The 25700-nt window shown below is 36.5% G+C and overlaps 1 protein-coding gene across 1 annotated transcript in view; it reads left to right on the top strand.

Annotated features, from left to right (window-relative positions):
• LOC142354097 (ubiquitin carboxyl-terminal hydrolase 7-like) overlaps nucleotides 1-25700 on the top strand; it is a 116554-nt gene that overhangs the window by 56379 nt on the left and 34475 nt on the right. Inside the window, exons 5-8 of the mRNA XM_075406369.1 lie at nucleotides 3712-3877; nucleotides 8148-8247; nucleotides 16934-17141; nucleotides 20524-20689. Of these exons, the coding sequence (XP_075262484.1) occupies nucleotides 3712-3877; nucleotides 8148-8247; nucleotides 16934-17141; nucleotides 20524-20689 (640 nt within the window). The remainder of the gene's footprint in view (nucleotides 1-3711; nucleotides 3878-8147; nucleotides 8248-16933; nucleotides 17142-20523; nucleotides 20690-25700) is intronic.

Below are 25700 nucleotides of genomic sequence, written 5' to 3'. Positions count from 1 at the left end.
GGTCTATTAAAGGACTGGTGGTCGATCTGTCTATTTTATTTCTATAGTTGTTTCAATTCATGTAACGCCACGTCTATTGCGGCTATTTTCCGGCAATCTGCCGGCTATGTTAATAGTAATGTATAGCTGAATTATGATCAGAATATCTCTTGCAATATAACTTGTCATAAAACAAATGCATGGTAGCTTTCGAAACATAGCAAGGAAATAAACAGTCCTTTTGCATTGTTTGGGTTGACCATAGTTTGTTTAATGGTAAGTAATTTCTGTCAGTCGAATTAGTTTAATAAAAATACCCTAAGGAGATGGCGACTTACAAAAAACCCCAGTCGACTGTCGTTGGGTTTGTAAAGACAAGACCGTGGCCTATCAATATTGATTATGAAAAGACTTTGTCTACTTTAACCACGGGTAGGACTAAGGGTTGACGTTGTGTTTTACCAATGAAGATGTTTTTCACGAGAGGTTGTGTGAACCAATTAAGGTAGGGGTCAACTGAGATTGGTATGAAAAGAATTTACGTCGACTTAGGATCGGGTTCGACCATTGTTCGGTCGAGTTCTCATTGGACAATTAATTTAGGGGTAGACCATTTGTCGACCAAATTATTTGGAAAAAATCCGTGAAAACACTTTGTGTTAGGCGTTTAGGCAAAAAATTTTTTGGGTATACTTATGAAAAGACAGTGGTTGACCGTAACTGGGTAAAAAAAGAGCGTTTGTCAATTTATAAATGAGTCAGAACCAAAAATATGCTGATTAAAGCATGCAACAAAATTTCAGCAAAGGAATTTTGATAATAGCCGCGTCAGCAATTCCAGGTGGCTATTATTGAGCTCCCAATTTTTTTTTACAATTCAAAAAATTTGAATTGAATTGGGACGCTGTCTTTTGGCTATTATTGAGCTCCCAATTTTTTTACAAATCAAAAAAATTGAATTGAATTGGAGCGCTGTCTTTTTTACAATTCAAAGAATTTGAATTGTAATGGGGCGCTGTCTTTTTTCATGATTTTTTAAGTCAAATGATTTTTTAAGTCAAATTGGAGTAGTGATTTTGGTCACGCCGAGACAGGAGACGTAGAGCGAAAAAGCGAGTGTTTTGCGGCGTGCATTTTTTTCGCTGTAATTTTCAAGTAGAGTGAGAAAATCGTGTTTGAACGAAAATTCGCTTTTTCGCAAGTGTTTTTTGTTCACATGCGACAATTTTACTAAGTTTTTTGAAAAACGGGCCAAAAATGTCCCTGGTGGTGACAAATGATCAACCAGTCTGGTCTTATTGTCCCCTAATTGAAAAAAGAAAATTTCTGGTCAAGCTTCTAACCAATTTTTATTCGTTTGTTGTTTGCGATGCTGCGAGTCTAAAACTCATGCATGTAAATTGCTTGGCAAAAACTTTTGCGGTGCATGTCTACCAGATCAATTAATAAGTGGCAAAAAGCAAAAAAAGTGCAACGGTGGACACATCAGAGGTATTGAAGGACTCGAATCATTAAAAGGACTGTGTCTAAATTAACTTTGGCGTTGACCATGTAATTAACGTAGAGAAGTTTGATCTTTTCAACAATTGTCCCCTTTTGAAAAATGGGGACAGTTCTTGAATAGAATTCAAGCAAGCGATTTACTGAGCCAGCATAGACTACTAATATGGTTCCACTTATTCGCATACTATGTTAAACTGAAAAGAAGAAGGTACGCCATGCGATGTTAATTAGCCGAATTGGAATGCAAAGCGGGAAAATTTTCCTATCGGCTGCTGGCGGGTCGTCGGGCGGGCTTCGCTTGCGTCGCGGTTTTATCGTGATAACCGACAGGCAATTTATGGATTACATACCACAGTGCATGAGAGCCATGACCGTAAACAGCAATTGGGCCTCAACTAATATTCAGCTATCTAGTTGTAGGCCAAGTATTATTGTGGTAAAGTATAGCATAGAAAAGGGGATTCTCTACTAGGCACCAAAGGTGGGCAATTGTTGAAGAATTCGAGATGTGAACTCCTACCTCCGCTTTATTTTTCCTATACGGTTGAGCTCCTGACTTGCGCTGCCATTACTATTTATTTATACTATTATAAAAGTATATAAACATTATTTATCGTAGGCCCTAATCTACCAGCGGATAAGAAAGTTCCTTTCTTTCTAAAAAGGTTAAGGCAAATGTTGTAATAAGAAAAGTTAAAACCCTGTGTTGAGAACTTTTTTGATTTGAAAACATAGGAAAATGCTGGTTTTCGACGTTTTTACGTCCCGAATATGATATTTTTACGTCCCGAATATCATGAAAACCGTTCTTATCAATTTTAAACGTAAGAAGCGTCGGTTTTCACCGTTCTAAAACATAAAAACCGTAACTTATCGTCAGTTTTAAAACGTGAGAACCATCGGTTTAAATATGTCAGATTTTCAGATTTTCAATTTTGAAAAATGATAAAGAACCCTCATGAAAACGTTTTTCCTGTCTGAAAAGTTGACTTACAAATATTTTATTTCAATATGCAGTCTGTTTGGATATTTTTTGTTTTACATTAATTCATTTATAATAAATGGAAAGCCGTGCAGGTACATTTACCTGCGCACAACCTTACCTGAACACTGTTCAGCTGAATTTACCTATACTTTATTTAGAAAGCATATGCTGATCTTTTATCCATCAAACTTGCTAAAAATCTTAGTTCTTTCATAGTTTTTATACCAATAAAACCTCGACCAAAGAACTAGAACGATGATAATGAAAAAAGGACGATGATCGATTTTTCTAACATAAAATAAAAACAACACCAACAAAAACGACAATAATCGATACCCGGGTCGAGTTGTCAACGCTAAAAATTGCTAAAAAATGTAAGATTTGCGGTGAATGAGGTGCAAAGATGTATGAATTGCAATTCAAAGGGTTGACTGCGGTTAATGCGGTGAGAAAAATTCAACGCTAAGAATCGCAAATCTAAAAGTTACTGTATTTTTTTTGCGGTAAAAATTTGGAAGATTTGCGGTTTTTAGCAGTGACATTTTTGTTTTCACCGATTCCCGTTGGAACCGGTGAACTTTTTTCACCGCTTAAGGTGTGAAAATACAAAAAATCACCGCTAAAAACCGCAATTCAACGCATTTGTTTTCAATAGCGTTTATTGAATCTGTTTTAAAGTCAGAAGGAATAGAAATAACGTAAGTGATAGATGGCGGAGTGGTATAAGAAGTTGTTGATGAAGTAGGTGAGAGGTTCAAATCCGTGTAAGTGCGATTTTTTAAGAAAACCGGTGAATGCGGTGAAAAAAAATTTCACCGCTAAAAACCGCAAATCTTACTAAAATTCACCGCTAAAAACCGCAAATCTTACAAAAATTCACCGCTTTCACCACATTCATCGCAAAAAGATCCGGCCGCTTTACGGTGAATTTTTTTTTCGCCGCTATTCACCGCAATTCTTACATTATTGTTTCGACAAATCCTCGACCCGGGTAGCTCTTACATAAAAAACGACGAAATCAACAAAAACTGACGAAAAACGCGACGTTCTTCGGTCGGTTTTGTCGCTATTTCTCAACGCGGGACTCCTCCCCCCCCCCCCCAACAAAAAGCAAGCCCACCTTTAAACCTACCATTATATGTTTACAGTATTAAGGGGCTACATGACTTAATCTAATTTATATTTATAATTGTTCAAATTTTAACTTAAAATTTTTTTGTTTAACTGGGCAATTTTGAGTTTAGAACAGAAGCGCCCAGTAGCCGTCGACTTACCCGGGCCTTCAAGTGGAAAGACAATGAGTCTCATTTGACCCAACAGGATGTGACCGAATTTGGGGTTGATCTTCTGGGCAAATTGGAGAAGTTTCTACCACCTGAGATCAATGGACTAATGCAAGGAGCAGCTCGGGTTTGTTTTGTACTCTCAGATCAATTATAGTTTCATTCGTCTTTATGCTGTTATTTCCTCCCTCCCCTGGTTGAGGTTTAGCGGTGAATTTTTGTAAGAAATGCGGTGAAGTGCGGTAAAATGCGGTGAAAAAAAATTTCACGGCGTATTTCTCATATCTGGATATATAGTATTCAATATATATATTTCTCAAGAAATCTGGATATAAATGTTCGAAGTTTCCGTACAAAGCAATAATTCAGCCCGGTGTGAAATATGTTCCAAATTGATCACGGCCACAGAATTTTTAGCAAATATTTGCCTTTTAAACACGGGTGTTTCATGATCAAGTTAAACAATTTCACGTTGAGCTCAACATACTGTCTTGTTTAGAAAACTTAACCCTGGTCGAGGTTTGGCGGTGAACTTTTGTAAGAAATGGGATGAAAAAAATTTTTCACCGCGTATTTCGTACATCTTTTCTTAGTGAATTACTTATTTTCACCGCGTTCTCAGTATTCCGACAAAAAAGAAGCTTCCTTGCACGGGTTCGAACCTCTTTACCTCATGCATGCCCTCAGCCTCTTAGTCCACTACGCCACCTGTCACTAACATCTCTGCTGTTTCTTGTAAAACTAAATCAGATTCAGTAAACGTTGGAAAGCCAATGCAATGAACTTCTGTAAGAAATGCGGTAAATTTTTGTAAGAAAAGCGGTGAAATGCGGTGAAACATATTTTTTTCACCACATTCACCGCAATCATCGCATTTCTTAACAAAAATTCACCGCATTCACCACATTTCATACGAAGATTGCAACAAAAATTGAAACACTTTAAAAGCTACAAAATACACCGTGTTCATATCACAAGGGGGGGGGGGGCTAAAATGTGAGGGTTGGATGATACGACCCATTGTTTTTTGGATATCGGGTTACTGCTAGGGGGTAGGAGTACATAACGCTCTGGCCAGAACGTTATCTATCCCCGACCCCTAGCAAAAAACAATATCCAAAAAACATGGGGTCGTACCGTCCAAATCTCACGTTTTAACCCCCCCCCCCTTGTGATATAAACGCGGTGTATACTGTGGCCTTTATTGTTTTTCCCGGGTCGAGTGTTTTGGATGAAATTTTTGCAAGAAATGGGTGAATGCGGTGAATTTTTTTTTCCCACCGCATTCACCGCTTTCACCGCATTTTTTAGATTAAGTTGCCACAAATTCGATGCGGTGAAAATCTGTAAGAAATGCGGTTAATTTCATGGTGAATTTGCAGCCAAAGCTGTGCATTTTTTCCCAGCAATCACCTCAATCACCGCATTTCTTAACAAAGTTCACCGCATTTACCGCCTTCTTACAAAAAATGCCACAAATTTGAAAAACAGCAATTGCCACAGTATACACCGTGTTTATATCACAATGGCCGTCTAAAATGTGAGGGTTTGATGGTACGATCCCATGTGTTTTGGATATTATTTTACTGTTAAGGGGCGGGGGTAAATAACCTTCTAACCAGAAGGTTATCTACCCCGCCCCCTAGCAGTAAACCAATATCCAAAAATCATGGGTTGTCCCTTCCAACCCTCATCTTTTAGCCCTCCCCCATTGTGATATGAACATGGTGTATACTGTAGCAATTATTGTTTTCCAATTTTTGTTGCCATCTTCTTAAGAAAGGGAGTAGAATGCGGTAAATTTTTGTGAGAAATGCGGTGATTGCTGTGAGTGTCGTGACAAAAATGTTCACCACATTTCAGCGCATTTCTTACGAAAATTCACCGCATCGAAATTGTGGCAACTTAATGTAAGAAATGCGTTGAACGCGGTGGATGGAGTGAGGAAAAAATATTTCACTGAATTCACCCATTTTATACAAAATTTCTTCCGAAAACTTCGACCCGGGAAAAACAATAAATGCCACAGTATACAACGTGTTACTATCACAATGGCGGGGAGGGGGGGGGTCTAAATTGTGAGGGTCGGATGGTATGACCCCATGATTTTTTGGATACTGGTTTACTGCTAAGGGGTAGGAGTACGTTACGTTTTGGCCAGAAAGTTATCTACCCCCGCCCCAAGCAAAAAAACAACATCCAAAAAACATGGGGTCGTACCGTCCAAATCTCACTTTTAAGCTCCCCTTCCATTGTTATGCGAACACGGTGTATACTGTGGCTAATATTGTTTTTCCCTGGTCGAGGTTTTTGAATGAAATTTTGCAAGAATGGTGTCGATGCGATGAATTATTTTTTTCTCATCGCTTTCATCTCTTTCACCGCATTTCTTGAATTAAATTGTCACAAAATTCGATGCAGTGATTTTTTAAGAAATGCTGTGATTTTTGCGTTGAATTTTTGTAAGAAAATCGGCGAAAGGCCGTGAAATTTTTCATATTCACTGCATTCACTGCAATCACCGCATTTCTTACAAATATTCACCACATCAACATTTGTGGCAAATTGATTTAGGAAATGCGGCAAAAGTGGTGAATGCCGTAGATAAAAAAATTCAACGCATTTCACCGTTTTTTTAAAAAAAATTCACTGCAAAATTGACCGCATTTCTTACAGATTTTCACCGCATTTAATTTCCAACGTCTACTGAACATGATTTAAATTTACAAGACATATCATGAAAGTTGGTGCAGTGTAAAAAGAAATTGAAGGCATGCAGGAAATAAATGGTTCGAAATCGTTTAAGGAGGCTTCTGTTTTGTATGAATACTGAGAACGCGGTGAAAACGAATAATTCACTACAATTCACCGCATTCAAAGCAATAAGATGTATGAAATAAGCGATAAATTTTTTTTTCGACCGCAGTTTTTACAAAAATTCACCGCAAAGTTCACCGCCAAACCTCTACCCTTGTTTTTTATATTTTTTGGGGGGAGGCTATACTTTTATATAACCACTAACCTTGGGTAGGGGAGCGTAATAAGAATGGGTAGGGGAGCGTAATATGGCATGCGCGTTTTTGGATTCATTAAGAAATATTATGCACTAGAAAAACGTTTTGCAACAAAATCAAAGCATTTTAAGACAAAATTGCACCTATATTTTTGAAACTATTCTCAGCGCATTTATTAATCGCTTGTAAACGAAGTTGTACCATTTATATTAGTCCCGTGATCTTTTTTATGCAAATTTTCGCTTCACAGATTGTTTGTCTGACCATCCTGACCTTTCATCCTCAAGTCGGGATAAAAAAAAGTAACGCCCGGAGTTCATAAAGGGCTCTTAGAGCCTTTCAGCTGACTTAACTCTAAGTATGCAATTCACTGAAACTGTGTTGGAGACATGAATTCATAGTATGAAGGGAAGTTCCTCGAGTTTGAAACCCTACCCCCCTCCCTCTCCAATACCACCCTTTGCAAATTTTTCCACCCGTAAGACAGCGCGCTCTCCCCCCAGCCCCCTCCTCCAAGTGTGCTGACCCGTGAGATCCCCTCGCCGCCGCTCACCTCACGGCCCATCAATTAATCCACTAACGATGCCAACTGCTCGCCAGTCATTTGAGCACTTCACCCGTCGTCAGTCAGCTGTTATTTATATTCATCAAATAGCTCGGTAGAATGAGTCCTCAACTATATCTTCATTTTCCAAAAGCCCTTCTTGTACACGCCTTGAACAGAATTTCGCAGTTGGCCCAGCACATAAGTACTGCTCCTAGTTATTATTGATTCGTTGACCTAGTCATCATAATGCGTTTTAAAACTAATCTTCGGTAAAAAAAAATTGTTTGTTCTTCATGAATTAACATATAGCTCCTTAATTATAAGACTTCAGACAAAATGATAAGAATATGATCAAAGATCGTGCCTGGCATCCAAAAACCAAATTTCAAATGACCTCTGTCTTTAATAGCCGCCGACATCTCAGCCGGCTATTATAGAGGGCGTTTTTTTACAATAGAAAATGTTTGGATGTCATTGATGTTTTATCTCTTTTCTAAAGATCTACTCGCAATTGCTTCGACTTTTTCAAGCCCACGAGACATTATAGTAGAATAGTGATTTTAGCCACAAAGAAACAACAGTAAAGGGACTGAAAAGGAGAGCTGTTCTGAAGCATGAATTTTTCGATGTTATATTTGATGTAACCCCCCCCCCCCCCCCCCCCGCCCGCGCCAGTACGTTATTCACACCCCCCTACAGAACGTAAGCCTTTTATAGTGAATCATTATGTAAAATTATTGCTCGTGCGTCTGGGGGTTGCAAATAGTGTGCACCCACAAAGCTGGGGGGCAAACGCCAAAAAAATCTGAAAATACAAATATGTTCATCTGTTTCAGGTTGTGCGTTTCTCACGAAGAGACAATTATACCCGGTATGGTTCTGACGATATTTTCTACTTCCTCAAGGCCAAAGGACCAGCAAATGGATTTGACTCGTGTAAGTCGTCAGAACTTTTCATCGCCAATGTTGTTACATTGAAAGTGCCAGAGAATTATAAACCACATAAACAGGCATCTGCGGGTACGGAATTTTAATAAATGAATTTTTTTTGAAGCTGGCTTTCTTTTGTATTCTGTGTCGGCGCAATGTTTTCTTTCTGGGAGGAGGTCTTGGGGGTAAAAATTATATACCCGCTAAGCGAGGGGGGGGGGGGGGGGAGGAATCAGTATATATCACTTAATACAATGTAAAATGTGACTGCACTTACTTACTTATTCGTAATGCATTTAATTGGTCAGTAAATGCATTTAATTGATCGGCAGGCACTTTATTTAAGAACGAGGGTACTTTAATTGGTTACTTTCGGGCTCTTGTAATGCAGACGTACTTTGACAGCAGCCATTGTGCCCAGGTGTGACCAATCTTGTAGTCTGGAAAAAGATTCCGTCGCGCTGTTTCGTCTGGACCATGCATACGTTTGGTCTGTTTAATAGCCGCGGCCAGCCTCCCAATATGTACAATTTAGTCGTTCTCTTTTTTACAGTTCAAAGAATTTGAGTTGTAATGCGCTGTCATTTTGCGGCTCGAAAGGCGTTAAGATTTTCTACTGTTTTTACGACTCGAAGAAGGGTATTGGAGAAGTCTTTTTTACGACTCGAAGAGGAGTATTGGAGAAGTCCTTTTTTTTAATCAATTTCATTGGAGTGATTTTCGAAGCGGGAAATGAAACGCGTGAAAAAATGTGGAGTGATTTTGGTGCTGAACAAAAGTGAAGAGCGGAGCGAAAAAAGAGTGGTTTTTGTTCATACCGCTGTTTTTGAGAGAGCGAGAAATTGAGGTGTGAAAAAAAATTCTGTAAGCGAGCGAAATTTTTTGTTCACGTGCGGCATTTTAAAGCATTTTTTTAAAATTTTTGTATGTTAAGAGGTTTGGTTATTATTTTCTTTTAATTTTAGGGTAATTTTGGTAGTGGTTTGAAGGTTTCTGGAAATTTATATGAAATTCGCTAATTCAGAGGTTTTTCATGTATTTTGCTGATTTTTGGGCTAATTTTTTGCGATTTTTTGACTATTGTTTTGTTTTACTGCCTCAAATGGGCATTGAAAAGACCCCTGTTTTTTGAGCAATTTTTAATTAATAAGTGGTTACAATTTTGTGGATATGAAGCATTTTTTGTTGAGAGGTATGACAAAAAATGACGAAAACCGGATTTTTTTCCTAATTTTTTTTCAGTTTTTCGTTTTTTTTCTGTTCTTTAGTCAAGTTTCGTAGCTTAAACAGGTTTCCTATTGTTTTGCGTGCATGTGGATACACTAGAGGCTGAAAACATTTTTTCTTTTGTATTTATATGCTTTTGTAATATTAAAAAATTTATTAACTTTTTCCCGTTTTTAGTCAAAGTTGTTTGTAAGAGCTTTTTTTTTCATGATTTGACTTCAATTAATTTTAAAAATACTCACAAGTGGTTTTATTAGGTACTAGTTGTGTTGACGAAATAATTTTTAGCAGCGATAGTTATTTCGGGGTCTCAATTTATGACAAAATCTGATCAGATTTATTATCATATTTTAATAGATTTGATTTTTTTCTACTTTTTTGTTTTATGGTTTGTTTCAAGATATTCCTAAATTAGTGGAAGTACGTTTTGTCTGATGAGTAGTTGAATGGTATTTAAGTGGATTTCCACTTCGAGTCGTTTCCGGAATTTTTCCGGCTATGTTTTAATTTTTAATCACTTTTATTGGAGTGAATTTTGAAGCAGGAAATCAAACACGTGAAAAAATGGAGCACGTGAAAAAAAGGTTTGAGTGCTGAACGAAAATAAAGAGCGGAGCGAAAAAAGTGTTTTTTTTTGTTTATACCACTGTTCTTGAGAGCGAGAAACTTCTGTGGGTGAACAAAATTTTTTGTTCGCAAAATTTCTAAAAATTCAATTCTCATTTCATTCTATCAGTTCAATTCGCCTTTAAAATCTTATTTTCTTCATGAAAATTTTAAATTCAAATTTTTTCTTAAAAAATATTTTGAGCGTTTAATTAGGCACTAGAGTTGTGAAGTGTTTTTTTATTGTTTTCTTTGAGTCGTTTCCCAAATTCTTCCAGCGAAGTTTTAATATAAGCAATCGAGCAATATGAATGGCCCACAGCAGCTATTATAATTTTTAACTTATTTAAACTCGTAAGTAAATTTAAGTTTAGTGATCTATTTCGATTGAAAATTGAGCACAATTTTTTTCTTGGAAATTAGACAAAAAAAGTTGAAATAAATGTTAACATTTTTCTGAATTTCTTTCCGTTTTAAGGGTACTCGTGTGCTCAACTTGGCTTGTCTTAATTGTTGTTAGCATCTCCATTGTCCCGATTAATTGAAACAAATTTTTACGTTTGTATGTGTACTTGCACAAATAACAAAAGTAAATGAATTTTAACTGTTAAATTATTTTTAGAAACATTTGCTTTTCTTACTTCAATTATGAATGTTAGTTGATCTTCTTTGATGTTTGCTGCCATCATATATTGGTTATATGAAAAACCCGTTTTCCGGAAAGTTATTTTGGATTTTTTGCTTCCAATCGGTGATTTTGTCGGTGTAAATTTAAAAAAGCAAATGAAAAACGTGAAAACAAAGTGTTTAGGTCAAACTGCTGAAGAAACTTGAAGAACAGAGGGAATATGAAATCAAAGTTGCAGAGATTTAAGAGTTGCTTTACTTGTTATGGCTTTACTTCATTAATTTTAAGCAAATTTTAGCTGCCTTTTGTCTTCTTTTTTTAAATTTCCTCTTTCTTCCTCTTGCATTCTTTTTTACATTTTTTTCTATTTCTTTTGAATTTTGTTGTCTCCCTGCAGTTTTCTTGCTCAATTTATAATTTAGATCTATTTCATAGTTCTTGTTCCTGAAATATGCCAATGATGGCTTGACAGGGCACTTTTCACTAAATCAATTGAAGCAGTTTTCAACTTTTTTCGAGGTTTTTTTTGTTCAGTGCTTTTTATTGTTGTTTAATGCTTCTGCAAGGTGTTGGGTGACTAAAAACTTTAGTAGCAGAATTAATAGACATATGTTTTATGCAATAACTATTTCAAGTATAATTTCAGCATTTTGTGGATAGTTTTGTTCGAGAAGTTTTAGAGAGATCCTTTTTTAATCATCCTTCATTTGTTTTTTGTTTCCTCACTTTACTCTGTATGAACTAATTTTGTTGGGTTTTTCTATCAATTGACAATCGCTTTTTGAACGACCACTCTCCTTGTTGCAGGCTTTTTTGCAGGTTTTTCTGTTGCGGCTTCAGTTTTTTTGGAGTCGCAACTAGTAAAGTGACTTTTATCAGATGCTTTTTAGATATTGTTAATTCTCATTTTTTGTCTGATAAAGTATAGTTAGTATAAATACGCTGAAGATTGTTTATGTCAGGATAGTTAATCTTCTACATCGAGCCTTTCCCGACATTCTGTGGCTCGATTTCAAGATCTGTTCACACCATTGACAATTTTTGAACTCAAATTGGATCAGTGATTTTTATCATGGTAAAGCAGAAAGTAGAGCAAACCAGTGGTTTCGGAGGCCATTTTGAAGTTGAGTAAACAAAATTGTTTTAATCAAAAGCTTGATTTTTGCTACTGATCTTTGTTCATATGCGGCAATTTCTTTTTAATAGCCGCGAAGCGATAGCGGCTACTATCGGGGACATCGTGGTTTTTTACAATTCAAAGAATTTGAATTGTATTGGGGCGATGTCTTTTTTAAAGTTACATTCACTTATTTTCACGATTTTTGAAGTCAAATTGGAGTAGTGGTTTTGGTCACGCCGAAACAGGAAATGGAGCGAAAAAACGAGTGGTTTTGCGGCGTGAAATTTATTTGCTCTAAATTTAAAGTAGAGTGGGAAAACGGTGTTTGAACAAACATTCGCTTTCTGGTTAGTGTTTTTTTGTTCACATGCGGCAACTTCACTCTGATTTTCACTGTTTTTTGTTTTTTTTAGATCGAATTATTTTCTAAGGCGTTTTCCTCATCAATTGATAGTTCCTTCTAGGCCTAGGTTTTTGTTTGAACCTAACTTCCATTTCTCGCTAGTGGTTTTTTGTTCGCATGCTGCATTTTGACATTGATTTTGTTTTTTCTTAAATTCTTTTGATCTGTTTTCTTTTTTAAAATGGGTTTCCCAATTTACTCATAGTCTGTTCTAGGTCTAATTTTTTGTTTAGTCAATGAAAATTCTTTGAATTGTATGTCAGGACTTGTTCTGCTATGTTTTTTTAATTCGTCGTCTCCATCGATGATTATAACGACCTGACTTCTCGGAACTGACTTTTTTTTTCAATTGCGTCACTTACCTCACTCAAAAAATGACTTCTGAACTTATGGAACTTTAAATTTTATGAACATTTACTAGTTAATAGTGTGCAACTAAGTAGTGCCAAACTTATATGATTACGTGATTATTAGTCTTGAGTTTTTGAATTCGAATATCAAATTTGAAAACGCTTTTTTTCAGGTTTTTTCCTTAAAGACTGTACGTGTCATAAAATTGACAGTCAGAATATAACCCAAAAAGTCTAGTGGTCTATTAAAAGACTGATGGTCGATCTGTCAATCTTATTCCTTTAGTTGTTTCAACTCATGGAAGGCCACAAGCTTCTATCGCGGCTATTTCCCGGCAATCTGCCAACTATGTTTTAATTTTATATTTGAATGTTTAATTAAACCGGAATGTTTTTTGTCATTACTTCCAATCAAGAGCACTTTTGGATTTGAAGTAACTTTTTCAATTCATTGCTAGTCCGGTTTTTTGTACATCCTGTTCATCCGGTTTTTTGTTAATCCTTGATTTGTTCAGGGTTTGACCTGCTATGTTTTTTTAATAGCCACTCCCATGGCAGTAGGCTATTACTGCTCTTCTAATTTTTTCAATCCAAGAAATAAACTGTATTCGTGCTCTGTCTTTTTTGATGCTTTTACAAATTTTGTTTAGAGTCTGGTCTTTTTCAAAACGGAATAAAATGGTAACACCTAGTTGGCATTAAACTGGATCTTTTCCGTTTGTGCATCCCCAGCTTAGTGGGCGCATATTAGTTGCACCCCCCAGCACGTGCCATATTTTTACATAATGATTTAGTATGTGATGGAAAGTGCTCGGTAACCGGTGCTGCATAACGTACTGGGGGGCACAAACACAAAAGATCTATTAAGTTTTTTTTAGGGGCCCATAGATGGCTTTAGTGTTCTTTCAACTCCCTAGATGGCTGCAGCTGCTGTTAAGGCCTCAATTCAAAACTGAAAGATTGTTTTTGGAGTTTCTAAGCAAAATGATTTTTTTTCAGGTTTTCTTGTCATATTTTGAGTTTACGGTTAAATTGACGGTTGTCAAAGTTGATAATGATCTTTTACAAACAATATTACTCTTTGTCAGCTATATGGTTTGCCACTGAAAGTTTTTGCAAATTTGAAGAAATCTTGTTTTTTTAGCTGTGCCAGCCTCGGTGGTCAGGAAAGCAACACTAGGGTTTGATAATAGGTTACTGCATGGTCTCCAGAAACTACCTAGTAACCCAACTGTAATCTTTAAAATTTTCCTTGGCTCATAAAAATTCAAAAAATGTTAGAAAACTTGAAAAACAGCAATTTCGTTACGTTTATAAATTACGTAACGAAATTACTGTTTTTCAAATTTTCTAATATTTTTTGGATTTTTATGAGCCAAGGAAAATTTTAAAGCTTACAGTTGGGTTAGTAGGTAGTTTCTGGAGACCATGCAATTAATTATTCTGAGGACATTAATATCATGAAATATACTGGACAGATTCGTGATAGAAGGAATTGATTTTGGAGATATTAATTTCGCTTAATATTGAATTTTTTTAATGTTTTGTCATATTTCTCAAGTATTCCTTTCTTGTGTGGCCAACAAACCCTTTCAAGGTTTGTGGATTGATTAATAGCATTTGGATGGATCAATGTTGCACCTCAGTGTAAGAGCTTGAGGTATTTTTGAATTATTACATTTTTGTTTGCATTATTACATTTTTTTTAGTTTACTTGACTACTCTAGCATCTCTAATTTTTGAGACGTTTTTCTGTTTGACTGGCAATGTTCAGTTGATCTGCGGCTCAGGTAAAGTAGTTCTCATTTTTTGGATTGTCATTCACAATTTGATTGGCTATGTTTTTTCTACTTCGTCGAACAAAAATTCATATCGCCTTACCTCATTTTGCCGCTATTTCGGCATTTTGCGTGAAACATCTTTGACTTCTTTAGGACATTTTCAAATTCCGCCCACCTAATTCAAATTGTTTTTAAACAGCTGTTGCTCAGCAAAGCAGTCTCAAATGGACAGAATTGATATCAAAAAGAATCAAAAACAGAAGCGGGATAAACCCAAAAAGCCCCAGACGCCCGCTACTTGAAGTTTGTTCATATAAATTTAGTTACCATCTCTAATTCTTAATGGTATTGACCCTAGCCCATGTTCCATCCTCTCAATAAAAAACAATTTTATGCCTAACAACAAATTGAAATCCGAATAGTTCTTGCTTTGAAAATACTTTTTTTTTACATCAATCAGTTGTTCTCCATTTTGTTCTGATCTTTCAATCCCAATTGGGGTTATCGGATTCAATGAATGCTATTTTCAACAATCTGCCGGTTATGTTTAAATCGCTTCTCCTTTCGATCGCGTTTTTCCATTTAATTAAGTCATGGTTTTCACCCTTGTCTCGCGACTTACCTTACTCACTGTTTTACTGATTGGATTTTAAGTTGCTTAAATTTTCTGTTGTTATTTGAATTTAGATTTTTGTCTTTTGATGTTTTGGGTTTTTCTACTTTTGTCTTGTTTTATTATATACAAAATGATCTACGGGTAAGTTTTTTGAGAAAAAGAAACTTCGAGTTTTTTCGAGAACTCATCGGACTATTTTTACCAAAGGATTTAGTCACAATTTTTTCCGTTCATGGGAAGCAAATCAATTTCCGCACGTCAATGCGAATGTTCAGGTCAATCTTGTTCACTAAATCTATCAGAAGGAAGAAATTTTTGAGTGATTTTTGCTCAAACGTCAACAGGTAAAGTGGATTTGGAAATTTCATTTTGCTAGACATATGAATTATTGCAATAGCCATTTTCATAGCATTTTTTAAATTTTATTTTCTCTATATTTTCTCTAATTAGCAATCCAAATGGTTTTCTAACAATTATTTCTCTATTTCTCTATATTTTCTCTAATTAGCAATCCAAATGGTTTTCCAACAAGTATTGTCAAAAACTTCACGTTTTGAAATATTTTTGACATTTTTAGGCATTTGTAATGCTTTCAGATTTTGAACCAATTTTTTTGGAAGATGTTTAGCATCTCTTGTGTTCTTTTTAGCTTTTCTTGTGTTATTTTTTATGTGTGATAGTACATACTCTTCGTGTTAGTTTAAGTGACCTTTTCGTTTGATAGAAATCGGATTGCTATTTTAATGTGAGTATTTATTGTCACAAATGAAGTACCATTGTGTTTTAACCTTATTTTGCTTTTTCGGTTTTTGGATACGTAATGTCGTTTAGATCGTCCTGGGACACTTCGTTAGGGATTGTTTGAGAACATCAAGCAATCAAAGAAAATATTGATATATTTATACGGAGGCCACAATTTAATACATCTTAGAAGACTCTGTAAGCTTTGCAAAAGGAAATTTTAACCAAATTTTCAATTTTTTCATCTGCAGTTTTTGCTCGGTCTGATTGTTATAAATCTCTTATTTGTCTGTTTATCTGCTATGTAGTCAATCGATGATTAAATAGAATCAATATGATATGATCTATTGAGAATCGATTGATTTACAGTGGCCGTCTTGTGGAGATTCTAAAACAAAGAACATAGAATTTATTTTTTTCTTCATTTTAAATTCGCTCCTCTCCAATTGACGATTTGTGGCAACGCACTCCTTACGCACATCATTAAACTAAAAACTCTGCCTGGAACTTCTAAAACACTTTCAGTAACTTTTTTGACAATTAATTTTCTAAACTAAAGGTTTTGTTTGATGTTTTTGATTTTGGTAAAATTAGTTTAGAGTTTATCTTGCACGACTTTTCAATTGTTTTCTGCTATTCTATTGCTTATGTTTTTTCATGCATTTGTACTAAGGACTTTTCATTTGCTAGCTTTTTTCTGCTAACCCTTTGACTTTTCGTCCTCAAAATTGGAACAAACAGGTTGTCCCAGCAGGTCACCACGACGCTGAAAAGTACTCTGAGATGCGGTTAACCGAAAATGTTATGCAGACTTATAAATTCATGTTGTGAAAGGCGGTTCTCAGAGTTTGACCCCTGACCCCCCCATCTGTCCCGAATAGTCGTTAGAGAGCACTTCGCCCGACAACATAGCTGGCTATAACTTGACTTAACTCGCTCAAACAAGTGACTTCTGTATTCACTTGATTAATGCGTTTAAGTTGAACAATTACAAAAGTCACAGCAAGTACCGAAACTTAGTCCCCTAACATTTCAAAACCTAAATTGAATATCTAAATATAAAAGGGCTCTATTATTTCTATTTTTTAAGAGAACGTTTTTCTTTCACGTGATATTGGTTATCTGACCACTAGCAAGGGGGAAACGGGGGTGGGGGGTTGGGTACTATAATAGGAAAGACCTGCTGGATCTATATATTCAAACTTTTCCATTCTTTTCAGTGACTAAATACATGAGGTACGAGTTTTCCGATCGTACAGACAAGGGCACGTTTGAAGCCAGGGTGGACGAACCAAAACATCCAAAGCACGGCCAGATGATTACCATGAATGAGACAACGTCACTCCGGAAGCTTCCCATAATATTGATGGTTCACATCGACCGAGTTGACTATTTGGGCGCCGATGGAGCGAACAAAACGAACAGCCAGTTAGACTTTTCTACTCTTTTTGATTCTGTTTAACGCAACCGCCAACCCCCCCCCCCCCGCACATGCTAATTTTAAGCATAAAAAGTGAATTTCGAGTAGTGAAATTGGTCACACCGCAGCAGGAAGTGAAGTAAAAAAGCATGTGGTTTTGTGGCGTAAATTTTTTACACTCCAATTTTAAAGTAGAGTGAGGAAACTGTGTTTGAACAAAAATTTGCATTCGGCCTTTGTTCACTTGCGGCAATTTCACTTTGATTTTTACTATTTTTTCGATTTTTTTGGAACGGATTATTTTCTAAATGGTTTTCCTAATCCATTGATAGTTCATTCTAGGCCTAATTTGTTGTTTGAACCAAATTTCCATTTCTCGCTAGTAGTTTTTTTGTTCACATGCGGCATTTTGACAATGATTTTCTGTTTTTCTTTTTTTAATTTTATCTGATTTTTTTAGAAATGGTTTTCCCAATTCACTCATAGTCCGTTCTGAATAAAATTTTTTTGGATTGAACGTCAGGATTTGTCTTGCTATGTTTTTACAATTCAAAGAATTTGAATTGTATTGGGGAGCTGCCTTTTTTTTAAGATCTGTTCACACATTTTCATGATTTTTGAAGTCAAATTGGAGTAGTGATTTTGGTCACGCCGAAACAGGAAATGGAGCGAAAAAGCGAGTGGTTTTGCGGCGTGAATTTTTTTCGCTCTAATTTAAAGTAGAGTGAGAAAACAGTGTTTGAGCAAAAATTCGGTTTCTCGGTAGTGGTTTTTTGTTCACATGCGGCAATTTCACTCAGATTATTACTGTTTTTTCGATTTTTTGGAGCGGATTTTTTTCTAGATGGTTTTCCCAATCCATTCACAGCTCATTCTAGGCCCAGTTTTTTGTTTGAGTTAAATTTTCATTTCTCGATAGTGGTTTTTTTGTTCACATGCGACACTTTGACATTGATTTTCCGTTTTTTTTTATCGGATTTTTTTTATCTGATTTTTTTAAAAATAGTTTCCTCAATGCACTCATAGTCCATTCTAGGTCTAGTTTTTCTGTATAGTCAATGAAAATTCTTTGAATTGTACGTCAGGACTTGTCCTGCTATGTTTTTTGTTTCGTCGCCTGACGCTCATTTTCGTTTTACATTTGTTCACACAGCGAAGCTGAAAAGGTCAATTTGTCTGAATGACCTCTTCCTCTCACTGACGGCGTTTGCGCGCTTGTCATTTTTCATTTTCTCTCTCGCAAAGATTTTAAGGTCATTTCCGTGATTGATTTTGATCATACGTGACTTATCTCACTCAATAAAATGACTTTTGCACTTAAAAACTTCAGTTTAATTTGAATTAGTTTAAGGTCAAAGGAACTCATATATGCAGTAAAGGAATGAATATTAACAAGCTTTGTTAATTTATCGCTGAATGTTTTTTACCTAGCTTTTTGAGCGGTGTCAATTTTTTTAGGTGCCAAACTTTTTGAGCGACGGCGAATTTAGATCTGTATCTGTTTCTATCTCTATTTTAGGGAACGCAAGTCTGCTCTTTCGCAGCTACTCCGGCAATCTGACGGCTGTGCTTCATACTGTCAGTGTTGTCCAAACACACGCTTATAAGCCTAATCTTAAATCACGGGAGCGGATATTGCTTACAAAATCGCGTATATTTAGTCGAACAAATTGTACGTTTGTCAACGTCATGTAAACTAATTAAGTTGACTTCGAATGCAAAAATTGTAGACCTCAAAACACTGCGGATGGGGGTGACTTCTTTTTACTCCTTTTAGCCTTTTAGTAATCTATGCAATAGTCAATCATCAAAGATTCCTTGATTATAATGAATTCGTTCTTGATCAAACTTCATGCAGACTTACCAAGGATGAGGTTGTCATTTGTCCTCGTTAATTAAAAGTTACAGAAATCCTTTTTGTACGCACATAGGGGCTATGGTGCGGTTGCGGTCAAGCAAATAATGGCGAGAATTTTTTTTTAACGAGCAACATAAACGCAACTTTTTTACGATCGAGCCAAAGTCTCACATTGAGGCACCAATTCTTCAGCATAAACAAGGAAAAAACTTCGCCATTGGCGAGCTAAAACTATGCACGTCTTTAAACGTTTCTGTGTACCACAAGTGCTCACCACACAAACCGGAGATACACAAAACAAATATCACGAAGCAATATATTAATATATTTGAAATTTTAGGCTTTTAATATTATTTCACGAGCTCTCTTTAACGTCTTTGAACACAGAAACAATTGTTTGAGAACTTTCCTAAAGCCTAAGAATATAACCGAGGCCCTTTTCATACGGCACTCTTTTTTAAGTCTTTAAATGGATTCCTACACTGACCTAAATGGAATCCTTTTGATCTACACTTTTCTCCGGGTGTTTCTGGTGCGTTTTTAGGTTTTTCACCAAACTTGACTTCACAATTTTCTAAGCTGTGAAAAGAGCACTTAAGTTAACTCGGCCCTTTCTTTAAACACAAACAAGGCAAACTCTGAAACATGAACTTTTTCTGTCTGCCTGAGCATTTTCACAACTTGAACGAACCATAGTCTGGATCATATCTCTTTTGCTCTGGTCGGGTCTGTTCATAAGGACTTGTGAGCGAACACATGAACGCACTGAAACTTCGAAAGAGTCCAAGTCTGGATCATAGGTGATTTCGGTTCGCTTGGGTACTTTCTTACGCAAAAACGGTCTGGATGGGTATTCTCGTATGCCTGATTTTGAACGCGGACATCGCCCTGGGTTGACCAGCAACCTCATCCGTGTAATGAAAACGCACTTCACCCCCGCCCTTTGCCTGACCAATAATGAACTCCACAAGGTGGATGTTTTACATCTTTTTGCACGGGTAGCGCTACAATAAAAGGTTTTCTTCCGGGAACTCGAGGCTGAGGTTCCAGACCGAGTCAGCTTCTGACCAAACTCACACCACCTCGCTGTACTCAAATTTACTTAGTGCGGCTGACCCCAAGAACGCAAGATATTCGGATTATAGAGGCGGACTCGAGCCCATTTGAAAGAAAAAATGATGGTCAATTTGAATTGCACCCCTGTTCGACCAGACAAACACAACAACCATATAAAAATTTCTACCGGTACCGAATTAAACTTACTTTCAAGGAAAATGAGTGCCATTTATAGAGACCTTTTAAAAAGATTATGGGTCGTTTCCAATTGTGCCCCCCCCCCCAGTACTGTATGCACCCCCTCCCAGTTACAGAGCATGTGTCATTGCGTAGTGAATCATTATGTAAAAATATGGCATCGGGGGTGCAAATAATATGCAGCCACTAAGCTTGGGGAAGGGGGGGGGGGTTGGATGGAGAAACGGAAAAGATCCAAGATTATGTATAAGAGCATAGCAGAATTGATTTTTAACCAGCTACGAGTTCCCAGAGGTGCTTGATCTGAGCCGGTATGACGAGGGAGTGCCGTATGAGAATGCGGATGGATTCCGATCAGTTTACAGTCTGAGAACTGTTGTAGTCCATCAAGGCTGCAGTGCCGACAGTGGCCACTATTTCCTGTACACAAAGATTGGCCTACAAGTGAGAATCTATTCCCATATGGTGTAAACGAGATACGCTTAACTTAAGATCAACGCTTCGATACTCTAAACCTGTTTGATCAACTCTTAGATACAACAAACTTGTGCAAGATCAATGCTTAAACACGCTAAAATTAAGTAAGATCAACGCTAAGATGCGCTAAAATTATGTGAGATCAACGCTTAGATACGCTGAAATTAAGTAAGATCAATGCTAAGGTACGCTAAAATTATGTTAGACAACGCTTAGAAAGGCTAAAAATAAGTAAGATCAACGCGATGATACGCTAAAATTGAGTAAGATCAACGCTTAGATACGCTAAAATTAAGTAAGATCAACGCTTAGATACGCTAAAATTAAGTAAGATCAACGCGTAGATACACTAAAAATATGTAAGATCAAAGCTTAGAAACGCTAAATTTATATAAAATCAAGGCTTAGATACGCTAAAATTAAGTAAGATTAACACGTGTATACGCTAAAAATATGAAAGGTCAAAGCTTAGAAACGCTAAATTTATGTAGAATCAACGCTTAGATACGCTAAAATTAAGTAAGATCAACGCTTAGATATGCTAAAATTATGTAAGATCAAAGCGTAGAAGCCGCTAAATTTATGCAAGATCAACACCTAGCTAAGCTAAAATTATGTAAGATCTTTATATAAATAGGCTTAACTTATGTATGATCAGCGAAAACATAGGCTGAGAGTAGTTAAGACCAAAGCTTAGATATGTTAAACTTATGTAAGATCAAGACTTCGAAGCGCTAACTTTATGTAAAAACAACGGTTAAATACTCTACCTTTGTGTATGTCGATAAAACGTGTGAAAAGATTTCAAAAACTTGATCTTTAAATTAATATTGGAATTGAAAATATACAAAACTTATCTCTTATTTATAGTAGTTATCTATGCAAAAAACACAGAGAAAATTTAGATTAGCTAATAACATTCTACTTGATTTACTGATGAATTGATCTTAGTTCAGAATCCCGGAGGTAATTTTCTACTTTCATCAGCTTATCTTGAGAATAATATATGACGTAGATACAATCAAATTCATTAGTTGCGGGTCAGTAGATGTTAGAATCAGATTTCTCTGGGAGAAGAATTTATTCTGACATCTGATTGATACGTCAATGAGATAATGATAGCGCTAAACAGAAACATAATCGAAATTAGTTTTGTAACCATCACCTTTCAACAGGGCAACAAATTTTATCAGGTAAGTTCTTCATTCGTTCTTTGAAACCTCAGTACAAAAAACTTCGATATTCCTCGATGTTTCCTTGAAACCATCGCATCCAACCTTCCGTTTTTAAGCAGGTTTGTGGGTATAGATTCTCCAAATCTGTCGGGTTGTTATTTGTTTCTTGTTGATGTTCGTGAAAGCTCTGATTAGGATTGTTAGTGCTTCGCAGCTTATGTGGCTGCAGAAGTTTTATTTCGATGTAAAGGTCCCAAATCTGTGTTCTGAAGTTGTTGTTTTGATTGAAATATGGTCTCTTCAATGGCGGTTCCGTTTTCACATTTTTCTCGTCTGGTCTTGCAGATTGGTTGTCCCCCAATTGAATAGTCCTTGATCGAAATTGATCGAAATCCGCTATTGCTGGTAGTCTCAGTCACTGTTAAAATAGAAGTTCAATTGGAATTTTGCCCCTCGTGTTTGACATCAGTGCCCATTGCAGGAAGGCTTCAAATGACTCATTAAGATTGGGACTCCACGCTTGAAGTGCCCACTTCACTGTCTTAACTTCCCTTTCAGCTAGTCCATTATCTCTTGAATGATAGACGGATGATACCATTATTTTAATTCCCAGTGATTCACACAACTGTTTAAAATCACCACCTGCAAATTCAGGACCATTATAAGATATTAAAGTTTTTGGTATTCCGAATCTTGCAAAGATTTGACTAACAAATATTTTAAATGTTTCTGATTATCTATTTCCCATGGGGAAATATTCTATCCAGCCAGAATCTTGGTCCTTATTATAACCCCAATTCATGTGGTGCCGTTCCGAAACGTGGGCCACGTAGAGACTGTTTTTCCCAGGCTATGCCTGTTCATTTGACAATTCTTACATTTACTAACAAAATATTGAACGTCTTGGGTAATGTCAGGCCACCATGCTAACATTCTGACTGATACTTTATTTGCATTCTTCGAAGGGTGTGTCTCATGCGGTTTGCCAAAACAAATGTAGCAAGTTGGGTGGAATGAAAGGAACAACGCCTCTGAAGATGATTCCATTGTATATAGTCAGACATCTTTCTGTTGTTCGAAACCTTTTTCCGCTTCTGAACATTGTTTCCAATTGCCGCTTTTGATTCGTTTCTATTTTTCTTGAAAAAGTTTGTTTGTTCCACATTCAGTTTTGATTTCTGCTTGGGTTACCAAGTCACTTTGAGCGAAGTAGGTGTTAATTATTGCGAAGGAAACTCGGTCGCTGTCGGATACGTCGTCGTCAAAATCCATTCTGCTCAAACTATCTGCATAGGGTATCTGCTCTCCTGGTATGAACGTCAATTCAAAGGTGAAACCAATTTGAGTTGTTGCCCATTTTGTGATTCTAGTTGATTCTGTCTTGGGATCTCGTCTTCTGATGCAAAGAGAAACTTGAGTGGTTTGTGGTCCGTCTGTAGGGTAAATCGTTTTCCAAGAAAAAATTGCTTCAATCCTGTAACCAAAAAACAATTGCCAGTGCTTTCCGCTCTATGTTTCCGTAGTTTTATTCCACTGGAGTCAGCTTTCTGAACACATTAGCTTTTTCAGAGGCGTCATCAGTAACAGTTTTTTCTTTTTGTAAAATATGTGGCATTACGATTGGGTTAGCAAATAGTTCATTTTTCACAGGTTTACCGTTGCTTTTTGACCCATGGGAAACTGGCATTCCTGGTTTTAACTATGGGTAGCAATTTTGTTGCAAAATCAGTTATCTTTCTTCCGTAAAGTTTTGCTAGCCCAACAAACAATTCTATTTTTTCGTTGTTAGGAAGTGCGTTTGCCTTTTTGTCATTATGTTTGGGATCTGGTGCTATCTCCTAATTTGAAATGGAGCATCCCAAAAATCTCACCCAATTGAGTCTGCCAACACTATCGACTGGTTTTGAGTTAGATTTTTTCTCATTTATAGAAAAGTTTTTCTCGCGTAGTCGACTCTTGACTGCGAGCATTTTTTTTGTCAAACTGCTCCATGGTAGTTCCATAGGCCAACACATGGGCCTGAAAGATCACAATACATTTGAGATATTCAGTAAATCTTGAACGGTCTCTGAGATGTGTTGAATTTGCATATGTTTTTTGCTTTTTCGTCAAGTTCAATTTGATAGTAGGCACCTATGTGGTCAATTTTGCCAAAGTTTCATGCACCATGTAGGTTGTGGAAGATCGTCTGCCTGTCTGGTATCGGATAATCCACATCCAGGACATTGCCATTAATATGCACGTCCAAGTCCACACAGACTCTCATTTCTCATTTCTTCATTCGCTGCTGTACCAATGATAATGCTTTAGTGACTCCTCCTGGCTGTACCGGTTCAAGTGCTTATCTGACCAACTGTTTCAGCTTCTCTGTGACATTATCTTGAAGAGTTAGGGGAAGTTTTCTAGCTTTGCAGAACATTGGCTGTGAGACTGGTATCAGCTTTACATGAACTTGGCAACCCTTCACAGCAGGTAGGTGGGTAGAAGGTCTCTACCAACTAATTCAAATTCTTTATCAGACTGCACACTTGCTAGTTGTTTTTGTGTGTGCCTACGTCCATTCCACTTGACGTCACAAGTAAGTGATCCCAAAAGCGTTAATTGATGACCATCATAATTTTCGAGATGTCTTATACCATGCAACTGAGGTTTACAAAGCTCAATCCAATTTTTTGATGATATCACTGTGCTATCTGCAACTGGGTTTACCTGCATTTTTACCTTGCAGTTTTTTTGAGATATATTCTCATGCCTCAAATATGCTAAAGGTTTGTTCCTTGGTTAAAAAAAATCCCATCTCCGATGCTCGATATGCTGGTTACAAAAAAAGTTTTCATTGTCACAAAAATTATTTTGTATATTGTCTTCAAATGAATTTGGTTGGGATTTGCTTCTACATGTTTTTGAGATGTGTCTCATCTTTTTACAGGTTTTTCATAGGACTACTATAATTGGGCTAACCTCTACATCTAGTGAATGTTTAGTTGCTTCTATTAGCCGTAATTTTTTCATTTGAATTTGTACCCATTTAATTCTTTCACTGTAAAAAAAAGCTTGCGGATGAAGAACTTCCAAAGGCCATTGCTTGATTTCTGAACTGTAAACTTTTGGTAGTTTCAGTAACCAACATTGCAGTTTTTGCGTTAATGCATTCTAGTGGTCTAAATTTTGCTTCTGGCTCTCTGAAACCTGAGATAAACGTTTTTATGAAACCTCCTATTCGGGGTTTTTCGAAGTCACAATAGCTTGCTTCTTCTCTAAGACGTGCTAGGAAATTGTCGTCTGACTTCCCGATACCTCTTGTTACGAACATATTTTTAGCCCCTTCTGCCTCGTTACTACTCTCTCTTTAGAAGAAACATTATTTTGAATAGCCGAACGGAAGTCTTTATACGGAGAGTTTATCAATTTCCTGGGACTCATTAGGCTCCTGAATTTAATAACTGCATCTTGGCCAAACATACTAAGAAGGATATTGGTTACTTGTAGGCCCAGTATAGTACCATCGACGTTGATCTTGTCCTCTTTCTTTTCTGCGCGACGTTTCGCCACAAAAAACATAATCCACGCAGTAGCTAATTTGCATTCTCTAGATCCAAAATTTAACTGTCTGGTGGTGGTCTGAACACCATTATAGTGGTCGATAGCACGGGTCCAAGGGATTTCAAATAGTTGAATTTTAAATTAAAATGGGAACTGAAAATATAAAAATATATTATAGTTGTTCTCTATGCAAAAATAAAGAGAGGTTAGATTAGCTAAAATTGTTCGACTAGATTGACATGTGGGTAGATCTTACTTTC

Source organism: Convolutriloba macropyga, chromosome 15 (assembly GCF_964194025.1).
Source record: "Convolutriloba macropyga chromosome 15, txConMacr16.3, whole genome shotgun sequence".
Lineage (NCBI taxonomy): Eukaryota > Metazoa > Xenacoelomorpha > Acoela > Convolutidae > Convolutriloba > Convolutriloba macropyga.
Note: the sequence above shows the minus strand (reverse complement) of the source record. Positions and strands in the feature narration are given on the sequence as shown.